The following is a 12,385-nucleotide window of genomic DNA, read 5'->3' on the forward strand; positions in this document are numbered from 1 at the left end:
TTGACAGCCTCCAGTGGATGGTCCATGATTAGAGCTCAAGACCCATAACATGAGGATGTAATTAATTAGTGGCTTAGGATATAATTATTTAGGTGTTGTTTATGGGCCATGATTAGAACTCAAGACCGATAACATGAGGATGTAATTAATTAGTGGCTTAGGATATAATTATTTAGGTGTTGTTTATGTCCCATGTGAAGGGGAAAAGAAATAAAAAGTATTGTTTATGAACCATATAAAAATCTTGTGGGCTTTTTCCCCCTAGAGAAAGCAAGAAATTAAACTGTTGTTTCAAATATTTTACTTTGTTCAATTTGGGATAATAGACACTTTGTAGTTCACATTATTTTACTGTAATATATATTTACTTGACTTATTTAGGATGTAGTAAGAGATTTTTAAAGGAGTTTCTCTTGGTGCCTGAGAAGAGAAATATTCATCCTTGTCCAGCTGTTCTGTCATTTATATCCAGTGACTTAACTTCCCAGCTTCAGTGTTCGGTTTTGACACGTAAAAATTAAATACACTGTATCTGATAAATGGCATTTTGATTATAGGTTAGAGATAAATTATCTAGAAGTCAAATTTAAACAGTTTCTTCGCAAGTTTTTGTCTTTGTTTACAGTCATTTAACATTTATTGTAAAGAAGAATGTTGGCTCCTTTGTGAGTGTACAAATGTTTTTTGCTTCACATTTTGCAAAAAGTACAATGTAATTTTTGGCATTATTTTCACCATACTCCCTACTTGGTTTCTACTTTGAAGTAATAAAACCTCCTGATAAAATATGCTTTTTAAGAGATCTCTCTGAAAAAATATGCTTTGCTCTTTTCAGGGCAATCAGATAGAATATTGAACTGAAAGTTCTGTTGCTGTGGGAGAGGAGGAAAAAGGAGAAGCTACCTAGCACTGACTCTTCAACATAATTCTCTTGTTTATCTGACTGTCAGCTTTCCCTGGAACTTGAAATGTTGGCTGATTGAAAACTGGGTTCATTGTTGACCTAGGGAAATTTGAGTGTCAAATCAGGACCACCTTAATTGTAATTTTCTTCCCCTGACTTAAAGATAATCTGTTCAATTCCAGAAACTTGAAATATTTAGATATTAACAAGCTTCACCCACTTTTCAGGTCATTCCTTCCCTCCCCCCCATCTCTGTCCCGCTAAGAAATGCAACAAAACCTTATCTAGAGTAATCTTTCACTATTAGCCGCACTTTTTAGTACTAGCAAATTTGCTAAAAGGAGAAAATATAAGAGTTTTGATTTTTGTTAACTTCGCTACTACTTATATGTGACTGTACGTGAAATAGAGTTCTTTAGTAAATATTGAAAGTTGATAATAAACTAAATGTATCAATGGTGCTTAATGGTCTTGGCTGTCATTGCTTGTGTCCTTCCTACGCATTAGGTTTTAGAGTAAACATGTTTAGAGTTAAGTTTTGGAGATTACTACAAGCATAGGGATTTTCTTATTAGTTATCCAGCTGTAGATTTCTAGGTTGCTGATTCTGTTTTCATTTTAAAGCAAAAGATGGTATAGTTATAAGGAAAATACAAAACCTTGCAGGACTCTTAGCTCCTTATCCTAATGCTGAAGTAGAGCCTTTTAATTCAAGTTTATAATTTCAGTTACTCAAATAAGACGATTATGCTTATGGTTCTTCCTTCCTCCTAGATTCGTCTTCTGGATGTCTAAGTGCCTCGACTTATCAGGGTGCCATAGATGTTTATGTCAGCCAACTGGGAAAAGTGGAATTGAAATCCCATAAAGGTTAGCCAAGTAGAATGTTTTATTTTGACATATGGTGTAAGGAAGGTTTTATGTAACATTCAGGAAACAGATGGTCAAATTATCTTATCTACACTGACATAGAGATTTCAATAAAATTTTTCTCTGTTCGAACCCGATTTAAAGACTGGAATACTAGCCCTCTAGACCAGTGATCTTTGAAACTTTTGGAACAGATGGCCATGAAGACTATCTTTCCTTTTGTAATACAAACAAAAATGTTGTAATTTATTGACTGTTATTGTGGAATTTTCTAGTGTTAGTGTTTGGGTTTTTTCAGTTTAGTTTTATGTCGGAAATAGAATATTCTTTGGAGGGAAAGTGCTCTCATACATTCTTTTGGAAGCTTTCCTGCTAACTTGTAAGAGGACCTTCTCAGGCCATTACTCTAGAGTAATACTTTTAAAAGCATGATCCTGCAATAAAGGTATCACCAAAAGGTCCTCTAAAGTGATTATTGACTTGGTCTCTTGTAGTATCAGGCTTACGATATGTCTCTTTCTGTAATCTTATTTCTAATACAAATAGCTTATTCTAAGAGTCCAAGTCTTTCATTAATAATTATACACTTTTTAATCATCTGAAGGCTGAATATACAAGTCTTTGTGTGCGTGCATGCACATAGATGTACACGTGCATGCTGGCAAGTGACTTGGGTACTTGGAGTAGCTTGGCTATAGTGGCTTAAGTGACCTGGGTTCAGAAAGTTAAGAACCATAGCTCTGTATAAAAAATGTTTTAGAGAAAGTCTGGAAGCTCTTGCATATGGGCCAGAACAAGGCTATGTGTATAACAGGGAAAAAACCTCCACAGAGACCAGTTGTTCCTGCTGTTAGTAATTTCTTTGCCATGTTGGCAAAGTTTAAATACTTTAAACCTTAAAGTTTAAATTTTAAATACTTTAAAATTTAAAGTTTTAACACTTTTTAATAGCTTTTTGCCCAGTGAGGCTCTCTTGTCAATGTCAAAATAAAACTACAAACACAGACGTCTGAAACTGAAGTTATTGCTGAGACACAGGTATTTTTTGATTTCTCAAGATCATATATTTTTTTCCTTTTAAATAGGATAATATGTTCTCACTAAATTTCTAAGAGCTTCAATAATACTATTCAGGGTATTTTGTAAATGTCAAAAAGGTCATATAACTGCTTTCTTGTATTATGAAGACCCAAGGGGAAAAATATTACTACATTTAATGTAACTAGTAACAGAGTAGAAACAAAGTTTTGAATAGCAGCTCTTACATGAAAATTGTTTCCTGTTTTGTATGGATGGGCAAAAAAGTAAAACAAAAAGCATTGCTAATCTTCATCCACTTTAATTATTTTTAACTATTATTTGGATTGTTATTCCAGTAACTTATTGAAATAGCATATGATGTTGCAAGACTTGATTGGGATTACAATTTTGTGTTTTCTCCTATTGGGACCATGATACTGGCAGGAGCTTAAAGATAACTGGAAACAAAGATTTCTGTCTTAATTCAGGTCTCTAATTCTCACTACACTTGGGAACAGCAACTTTCTGGAGTGATGGAAAGTTATTCAGGATTCTACTGCTTAATAGTAAAGACATCTGGAATCCTTTCCAACTCTGCCACTGTCTTGCTGTAGGGTTTAAGAGCCAGCTACTTGAGTCTCTTAGGCTGTCCTTTCAGCTCCTATGGCCATTTTGCCAAGTGAAAAAGAATGTCACAATGCTTGTTTCCTCTCTTCCTATGAAACTTAACATAGTGACCTTATTCATTCATTCAGAAAGGCTGTGTTATGGCTTGAGAGTCAGAACTGCATCTGACTTTTCCGCTTAAAAATTGTCCTTGATAAAGCCACTAATCTTAATATATAGTATCCCTTCAATTAATGATGCTGTTGTTAGTATTAGTTCACTTTTTAATTTTTTAAAAATGGTATTGATGTCAATAACCGTGAAGCAGTTTTTGAAGTGAAAAGAGGTTGAAGACATACAGGAGCTCTCCTTTCTAAAGAAGATAGTCTTAGAGATGGGACATTTGGGAAAGCTTTCAAGTCATGAGAATTCTTCATTCATAAATAGGAATGGAGTTTTAATAGTGATAGTTTTTCATTGCTTAACATTTTTAAAACTCTGACAGGGCTTCCCTGGTGGCGCAGTGGTTGAGAGTCCGCCTGCCGGTGCAGGGGACACGGGTTCATGCCCTGGTCCGGGAGGATCCCGCGTGCCGCGGAGCGGCTGGGCCCATGGGCCATGGCCGCTGGGCCTGCGCGTCCGGAGCCTGTGCTCTGCGGTGGGAGGGGCCACAGCAGTGAGGGGCCTGCGTACCACAAAAAAAAAAAACAAACTCTGACAGATTTAAGATCCCTTATTTAAGAACAGAAAAGAAAGATGTTCATAAAATTATTACATTTGATGTATGTAGAGGTAATGTCCTAGAAAAAGTTTTTAAAATCTGTTATTTTCTACTTTTTAAAGTATGTTTGGTAGAAAAAACATGTATCTTCTATTCCTCCTGACATTTTCCAGGTTTGTTTTTGTTTTGTATTTTCCTAAAGCTCTCATATCTTTTTATGGGCAACTCCTGTTAGTAGTTTACATTTAAACCCTGAAAAGCAATTTATTTTTTAAATAAGGTAAACCAATTGTATTTATGTGCTTTGTTCCCCCCTTTTTGATTACTAAATATGAAACTTCATCATTCTTAACCCCAGATTTCCAGCTCCCATTAGAAAGGCTGAGAAGACGTGGAATTATTTACTGAAACTTAAGCTGATGTTAACCAAACTAGAAAGCACACAAAGACCCATAAATAAATGCCTTCTAAAAGGAATCTTTACAACATTCACAATGGATGTCATCCTGACCATCTTTGTCCACAGAGTTGGGGTTACTGCTTTATGGGAAAGGCCTCTCTTATTTATTTGATATATGAGAAATAGAGAAAGAAAAACTCTTGAAACAGGAGTGTACTGGTGAGTTTGCACTGCAAACCACATAATTGTTTTGAAAAATGATTCCTTCCTAACAGAGTACTTTTTCTTATTTCGTCCTTTAGAAGTTGAATTATTGTAAGATTGTAGATGAAATAAAGTTGAGTGTCTTGCTTCAGGTACCCAAAAAGTCTGTAATCCATTAAAAAGAAATGTTAGTCAGTTGAAATTTAAATATTTCCGTTTTAAATTTTTGTTATCGCCCTCTCCACACCCCCAACCAAACAAGGTACCACTGAAAGCACAAGAGCTCAGGGTTCTGGTTGTATTATAATGATCAGTGAGGTTACAAGTCCTGTAATACAATGAGGTAGCAGTGTATGAAACACGACAATGGTTAAGAGCATAGGTTTGTTGTCATTGAAATGGATCTTGATTCCAGCAGTAGCTGTAGTGGAAACTTGAGCAAGTTCTTATCTGTAAAATCGGAATTATAATAATACCTCATAAAGTTGAGAGAGAAATTAAAAGATAATATAATGAAGGTGTTTGGCTCTTAGTAAATTCTCAATTAATGGTAAATTCTGTCTATAAGCTGCATGTGTATTAAACTCTTCACTTTTCTGGTATTGGATGAGTTGACAAGGGTTATTGGCAAAAAGAGAAATAGTAGTTCATGATGTCCTAATGACTCATATTCTTGACAGAAGATACTGTGAATGCCTTGGGAATACCTGGGAGTAAGGAAAAGGTACAGCTATTTAAATAAAATAAGCTGATGAGTAAAGATGGTGTATCAGGAGCAATGCTACCTGTTCAATCATTTTTTATAATAGGCTCTAGTACTTTTTATTTCTTTGCATTAATAAGCTCTCCTTTAAATTTGTCACAGGATCTGTTCTTGTCAAGGTTGCATCTTCTCTTCAAGCTTATTTACAGTTATCAGGGAAAGAGATTGATGTGAACTCAGAAGTCCATGTTGAAGAAATGGATGAAGCTCATAAAGATGACGGTATAATAATTACTGGTAAGGAGGCTGCATTTTGCTATGTAAGGTGAATAGTCATTGTCCATCTATGAGTAGAAATATGCTACATTTAACTGAAGTTTTAGTCTTTATTCCTTTCCATTGTCACATGTTGGCGTTTGACACTTTTTTCTTCCAACTGCTTATCAGTAACACAATTGCAGACATTTAGTTTGAAGCACTCACTATTCCTGGATAGTGAATAGTCATTGGATAAAATTTATTTGAAGAACTTCCCTATCAGAGAGATATTTGCACACTCATATTCATAGCAGTATTATTCACAGTAGCCAAGAGGTAGAAGCACCCCAAATGTCTATTGATGGATGAAAGCAAAAATGAAATGTGATATATAAACATACAATGGAATACTGTTCAGCCTTAAAAAGGAAGGAAATCCTGTCACATGCTACAACATGGATGCACCTTGAGGACACTATGCTAAGTGAAATAAGCCAATCACAAAAAAGACAAATAATGTATGATTGCATTTATACAAGATATCTAAGGAAACAAAGTAGGGGGAGAGGAAAATGAGTTGTTCAGCAGGTATGAAGTTTCAGTTTTGCAAGATGAAAAAGTTCTGGAGATCTATTGCACAACAATATGAATATACTTAACACTACTAAACTGTAAACTTAAAAGTAGTTAAAATGGTAAATTTTATTTTATGTGTTTTTTACCATAATCAAAAATCTGAAAACCATTAAAAAATTTTTTTCCTTTTTTGGCACAGCTGCTTTCTAATTCTTGAACTTGAAAATCAACTACAGTTGACCCTTGAACTACAGGGGGGTTAGGGACACTGGTCCCCTGCCCCAGGGCAGTCGAAAATCCACCTGTAACTTTGCAGTCAGCCCTCCATATTTGTGGTTCCACATCTGTAGATTCAACCAACTGCAGATCGTGTAGTACTATCGTATGTATTTATTGAAAAAATCTGTGTATAAGTGGATTTGCATAGGTCAAACCTGTGATGTTCAAGGGACAACTGTAAATACATATATTACAGTGTAAAATATAAAGTTAATTTTGTATGATTATAATAAATAGGAGTTTGGTTTGGTATTATGCACATTGTAAACTTGATCTTTTAGTACAGCCTGACCTTTTAGTACAAATTCTCAATTCCAGAAATGTGAAGAGCTTTTCCACATTTTTTCTAATTACCTGTGGATGTATTAATGGCTGATACTACTTAAAAAAATATTTATGGTATAGATAATATATTTATATAGTAAAAAAAATTAATGCTGGCAAACTTTTTAAAATCTTAACCAGAATGGCATTGAGAAGGACATTGAAGTTACCATGAGGTTTTGATATAGCAGTCTATGTATATATACAAGATTGTTTTAAGTTTCTGGTCTCTTAGTTTCAAATGCATTTCCAATATCCTGAATTTGTACTGTCCTCTTCTCACGATTGCTGGTTTTGATGTCATATTTGTGTGTGGATGATTTCCTACCTTTATTCTATGTTTGCCTTTCCCATTTGTTAGTTTTCTTGTTTCTAGTTGTGGCCTTTTCTGTATACAGAAGTTCCTTTAGCATTCGTTGCAAAGCTGATCTAGTGGCACTGAATTCCCTTAACTTTTGCTTGTCTGTAAAGCTTTTGATTTCTCTGTCAAATCTGAACATATGTATCTTAAGTATATCATGCCACTCCCCTTCTGGCCTGAAGAACTTCTGCTGAAAAATCAGCTGATAACCGTATGGGGATTCCCTTGTATGTTATTTGTTGCTTTTTCCCTTATCTTTTAATATTTTAAAAGATTTAAAAATTTTTCTCTTTGTCTTTAATTATTGTCAGTTTGATTAATAGGTGTCTCAGTGTGTTCTTCCTTGAGTTAATCCTGTATGGGACTCTGTGATTCCTGGACTTGAGTGAGTGTTTCCTTTCCCATGTTAGAGAAGTTCTCAGCTATTATCTCTTCAGATATTTTCTCAGTCCCTTTCTCTCTCTCTTCTCCTTTTGGGACCCCTATGATGCAAATGTTGATGCATTTAATGTTGTCCCAGAGGTGTCTGAGATTGTCTTTATTTCTTTTCATTCTTTTTCTTTTGTTCCGTTCGGCAGCAGTGATTTCTACCATTCTGTCTTCCAGCTTACTTATTCGGTCTTCTGCCTCATTTATTCTGCTATTGATTCCTTCTAGTGTATTTTTCGCTTCAGTTATTGTATTGTTCATTTCTGTTTGCTCTTTAAAGCTTTTAGCTCTTTATTAAACATTTCTTGTATCCTCAGTCTGTGCACCATTCATTTCCTGAGATCTTGGATCATGTTTACTATCATTACTTCTGAATTCTTTTTCAGGTAGATTGCCTATCTCTGCTTCACTTAGTTTTTCTTCCGTGGTTTTATCTTCTTCCTTCATCTGTGACCTATTTCTCTGCCATCTCATTTTGTTTAACTTCCTCTGTTTGTGGTCTCCATCCCTCAGGCTTTAGGATTGTAGTTCTTCTTGGTTCTAGTGTCTGCCCCCTGGTGGGTGAAGTTGGTCCAGGGGTTTGTGCAGGCTTCCTGGTGGGAGGGGCTGGTGCCTGCCCACTGGTGGGTGGAGCTGCATCTTGTCCCTCTGGTGTGCAGGGTCGTGTCAAGGGGTGTGTTTCTAGGTGGCTGTTTGCTCAGGACAACTTTAAGCAGCCTGTCTGCTGATGGGTGGAGCTGTGTTCCCACCCTGTTGGTTGTTTGGACTGAGGCGTCCCAGCACTGGAGCCTGCAGACTGTTGGGTGGGGCCGGGTCTCGGTGCCAAAATGGCGACCTCCAGGAGAGCTCAAGCTGATGAGTGTTCCCTGGAGCGTCCACCACCAGTGTCCTTGACTCCACAGTGAGCCGCAGCTGACCCCTGCCTCCACAGGAGACCCTCCCTAACCCGCAGGTAGGTCTGGCCCAGGTTTCTATGGAGTCACTGTTTTACCCTGGGTCCCAGTGCATGTGAAAACTTGTGTACATCCTCCAAGAGTGGAGTCTCTGTTTCCTCAGACCTGTGGAGCTCCTGCACTCAAGCCCCACTGGCCTTCAAAGCCAAATGCTCTGGGGGCTCCTCCTTGCGATATCAGACTCCCAGGTTGGGGAGCCTGACATGGGACTTGGAACTCTCACCCTGTGGGAGGACCTCTGCAATATAATTATTTTCCAGTTTGTGGGTCGCCTACCCAGTGGGTATGGAATTTGATCATATTGTGAAAGTGCCCCTCCTACTATCTCGTTGTGGCTTCTTCTTTGTTTTGGGGTGTAGAATATCACTTTTGGTAGGTCTGAGTCCTTTTTGTTGATGATCATTCAGCAGTTAGTTGTGATTTTGGTGTTTTCGTGAGAGGAGGTGAGCTTAAATCCTTCTACTGCGCCATCTTGTCTCCAGCCCAGAGGACATTGAAATTAAAGTGTGTACGTGCACGTATGCCACAGACTTACCCATGAGATAGTCTCAAGAAAAAGAAAGTGTGGTGGTGGTGTGTGGTTATGATGGCATTGGGGTATCTTCATAAGACCAAGTTTCACAATTATTAACAGCCACTATATTAAATCTTGGCAGAGAGTAAAGATTATTTGGGGGAGGCAGTATTTTTTTGGTCAAAAATAAAGTAATTTATTTAATGACCAAGAAAAAAGATCAAGTTTCAGTTTTAAATATTCATTTTATATATCGTAAAGGTTAAGAAGTCAATCTTAAAAATCATATTATATTAACAAAAAGCAGAGCAGTAATAAAAATAACACCTGTACACTTTCAGATTAACTCAGTGCCTAATGGGCAGACTCTTAGTTACGCAGAGAAAATTTGATGAAAATTTAAGTGTATTAAAAGTGGTAAGAATCAGTTTCTTGTGATCTGGTATCTTGAATTTGATAGGGAGCCAATAGAGTTACCTTTTTTGGCCCTGGTAATGTAAAGTAATAATACAAATTTGTTTAATAATGCTCTGAATGATAGCATAATCAAATTATTTTACATAAGTTAAGAATGTTTGAATTATAAATTATTTTTTCATTTTTCATTCTGTAACTCGTAGAATCATATGCCTTTTTAAAATTTAGATTTAGTTTAAGTTGCATTTCAAAACCCTGTTCTCATCATTCCAACCATTAAAAAAAAAAGACCTTATTAAATCCTCTAAGAACAGTTACTAGTCCTGTCATTGGATAAAATCATTATCTGCGGACCCAATCTCTTTCTTAAGTCCTGCCCATTTCCATTCCACTAAACAGGTACCACCTCAAACTTAATATATTTGAAAACAAATATTATCTTTTCCTAGCCTAGTTCCTCTTCCACATGTCATCTCTATTTTCCTTTATTTGTTCAGTCAGTTCCTCAGCAAACATTTATTGAGTCGGGTACTACTAGAAACTAGGAGTGCAAAGATAAGATAATAAAGTTTGGTCTCTCTGCCATCTGAGGAGGTTACATCCTAGTGAAGCAAGACAGACAAACCAGTGAATACAATACAATAAATGTTATAATAAAGGTATGTACGTGGTACTGTGAGAGCATGGAGGTGGCGCATCTAAATTACACTAGCATTGTGAGTTTGAGGAGGTGAGACAAGTCCAATATAGCTAGAGTGTAGCGAGTAAGGGGCACAGTGGTATAAAAGGAGGCTGGAGAGATCGATAGGGATCAGATCATATAGGGCAGATTTGGCTTTTATACTCAGTGCTTTGCAAAGGCACTGAAAGGTTTTAATCTGGGGTTCATATAATCAGATCTGTATATTAGAAAGATCACTAAATGTTGAGTGGGGAAAAATTGGAAAGGACAATGGTGGATGAAGGAAAAGTTAATTTTAATTAGCAGGTTACTGTAGTAATTCAGGAGAAAGAGTTCAGTGGCCTCGACTCCACAGTGATCTATTTTAAACTAAACAAATAAATAAATAAGCCTTGGATAAATTTTGGTGGAAAAAAATTGATATAGGTGTACCTCATTTTATTGTACTTTGCTTTATTGCAGTTCACAGATATAATTTGTGTTTTTCACAAATTGAAGTTTTTTGACAACTGTGCATGGAGCTTGTTTGTTGGCGCCATTTTTCCAAGAGCATTTGCTCACTTTGCATCTCTGTATTTCGTTTTGGTAATTCTCACAGTATTTCAAACTTTCAAAATTATTATTTGTTTTGTTGATATGTGGTCAGTGGTCTTTGATGTTACTGTTGCCATTGTTTTGGGGCATCATGAATGACGTCACCCATATAAGACATCAAACTTAATTGATAAATGTTCTGTGTCTTCTGACTGCTCTACTGATTGGCTGGTCCCCTGGTTCTCTCCCTCTCCTCAGACATCCCTATTCCCTGAGACACAACAATATTGAAATAGGCCAGTGAATAACCGTACCATGGCCTCTAAGTCATCAAGTGAAGGGAAGAGTTGCACATCTCACTTTAAATCAAAAGCTAGAAATGATTAAGCTTAATGAGGAAGGCATATTGAAGCCAAGATAGGATGAGAGTTAGGCCTCATCCGGGTAGCCAAGTTGTGAATGCAAAGGAAAAGTTCTTAAAGGAAATTAAAAGTGCTACTCCAGTGAACACGTGAATGATAAGAAAGTGAAACAGCCTTATTGCTGATATGGAGAAAATTTTAGTGGTTTGGATAGAAGATCAAGCCAGCCACAACTTTCCTTTAAGCCAAAACCTAATCCAGAGCAAGGTCCTAACTCTTTCCAATTCAGTAAAGGCTGAGAGGGATGAGGAAGCTGCAGAAGAAAAGTTTGAAGCTAGCAGAGTTTGGTTTAAGGAGGTTTAAGGAAATAAGCCATCTCCATATCATAAAACTGCAAAGTAAAAGCAGCAAGTGCTGATGTATAAGCTGCAGCAGGTTATCCAGAAGATCTAGCTAAAGTAATTAATGAATGTGACTTCACTAAACAACAGATTTTCAATGTAGAAGAAACAGCCTTATATTGGAAGAAAATTCCACCTAGGCCTTTCATAGCTAGAGAAGAGAAGTCAGTGCCTGGCTTCACAGCTTCAAAGGACTGAATGACTCTGCTTAAGGGCTAATGCAGCTGGTGACTTAAAGTTGAAGCCAGTGTTCATTTACCATACTGAAAATCCTACACACCTTCAGAATTACGCTCAATCTACTCTGCCTGTGCTCTATAAACGGAACAACAAAGCCTGGGTGACAGCACATCCGTTTACAACATGGTTTAGTGAATATTTTAAGCCCACTGTTGCTACCTACTGCTCAGGAAAAAAAAAAAAAAAAACGAAAAAAAAGATTCCTTTCCAAATATTACTGTGCACTGACAATGCATCTAGCCACCCAAGAGCTCTGATAGAGATGTATAATGATATTAATGTTTTCATGCCTGCTAACACAACATCCATCCTGCAGCCCACAGATCTGGAGTAAATCTGACTTTCAAGTCTTATTATTTAAGAAACACATTTTGTAAGGCTCTAGCTGCCATAGATAGTGATTCCTCTGATGGATCTGAGTAAAGTGAGCTGAAAACCTTCTGGAAAGGATTCACCATTCTAGATGCCACTAGAACATTTGTGATTTATGGGAAGAGGTCAAAATAGCAACATTAACAGGAATTTAGAAGAAGTTGAGTCCAACCCTCATGGATGACTTTGAAGGAAGTCATGACTTTGGAGGAAGTAACTGCAGATGTGGTGGAAATAGCAAGAGAACTAGAATTA

General features: G+C 36.8%; 1 protein-coding gene across 5 annotated transcripts in view; it reads left to right on the plus strand.

Annotated features, from left to right (window-relative positions):
* The window catches only part of FAM185A (family with sequence similarity 185 member A), a 150,241-nt gene that overhangs the window by 39,632 nt on the left and 98,224 nt on the right, over positions 1-12,385 (plus strand). For 4 of the 5 annotated variants that reach the window (XR_009565127.1, XM_060304782.1, XM_030834308.2 and 1 more), the window contains exons 6-7: positions 1,679-1,774; positions 5,591-5,725. Coding sequence is in view for 4 of the 5 variants with exons in the window: in XM_060304782.1 (XP_060160765.1) it covers positions 1,679-1,774; positions 5,591-5,725 (231 nt within the window). In the remaining variant the exon portion in view is untranslated. The remainder of the gene's footprint in view (positions 1-1,678; positions 1,775-5,590; positions 5,726-12,385) is intronic. The other variant, XM_030834310.2, reaches the window with a different exon arrangement.

The sequence above is a fragment of the Globicephala melas genome, chromosome 9 (genome assembly GCF_963455315.2).
Source record: "Globicephala melas chromosome 9, mGloMel1.2, whole genome shotgun sequence".
Taxonomy (NCBI): Eukaryota; Metazoa; Chordata; class Mammalia; order Artiodactyla; family Delphinidae; genus Globicephala; species Globicephala melas.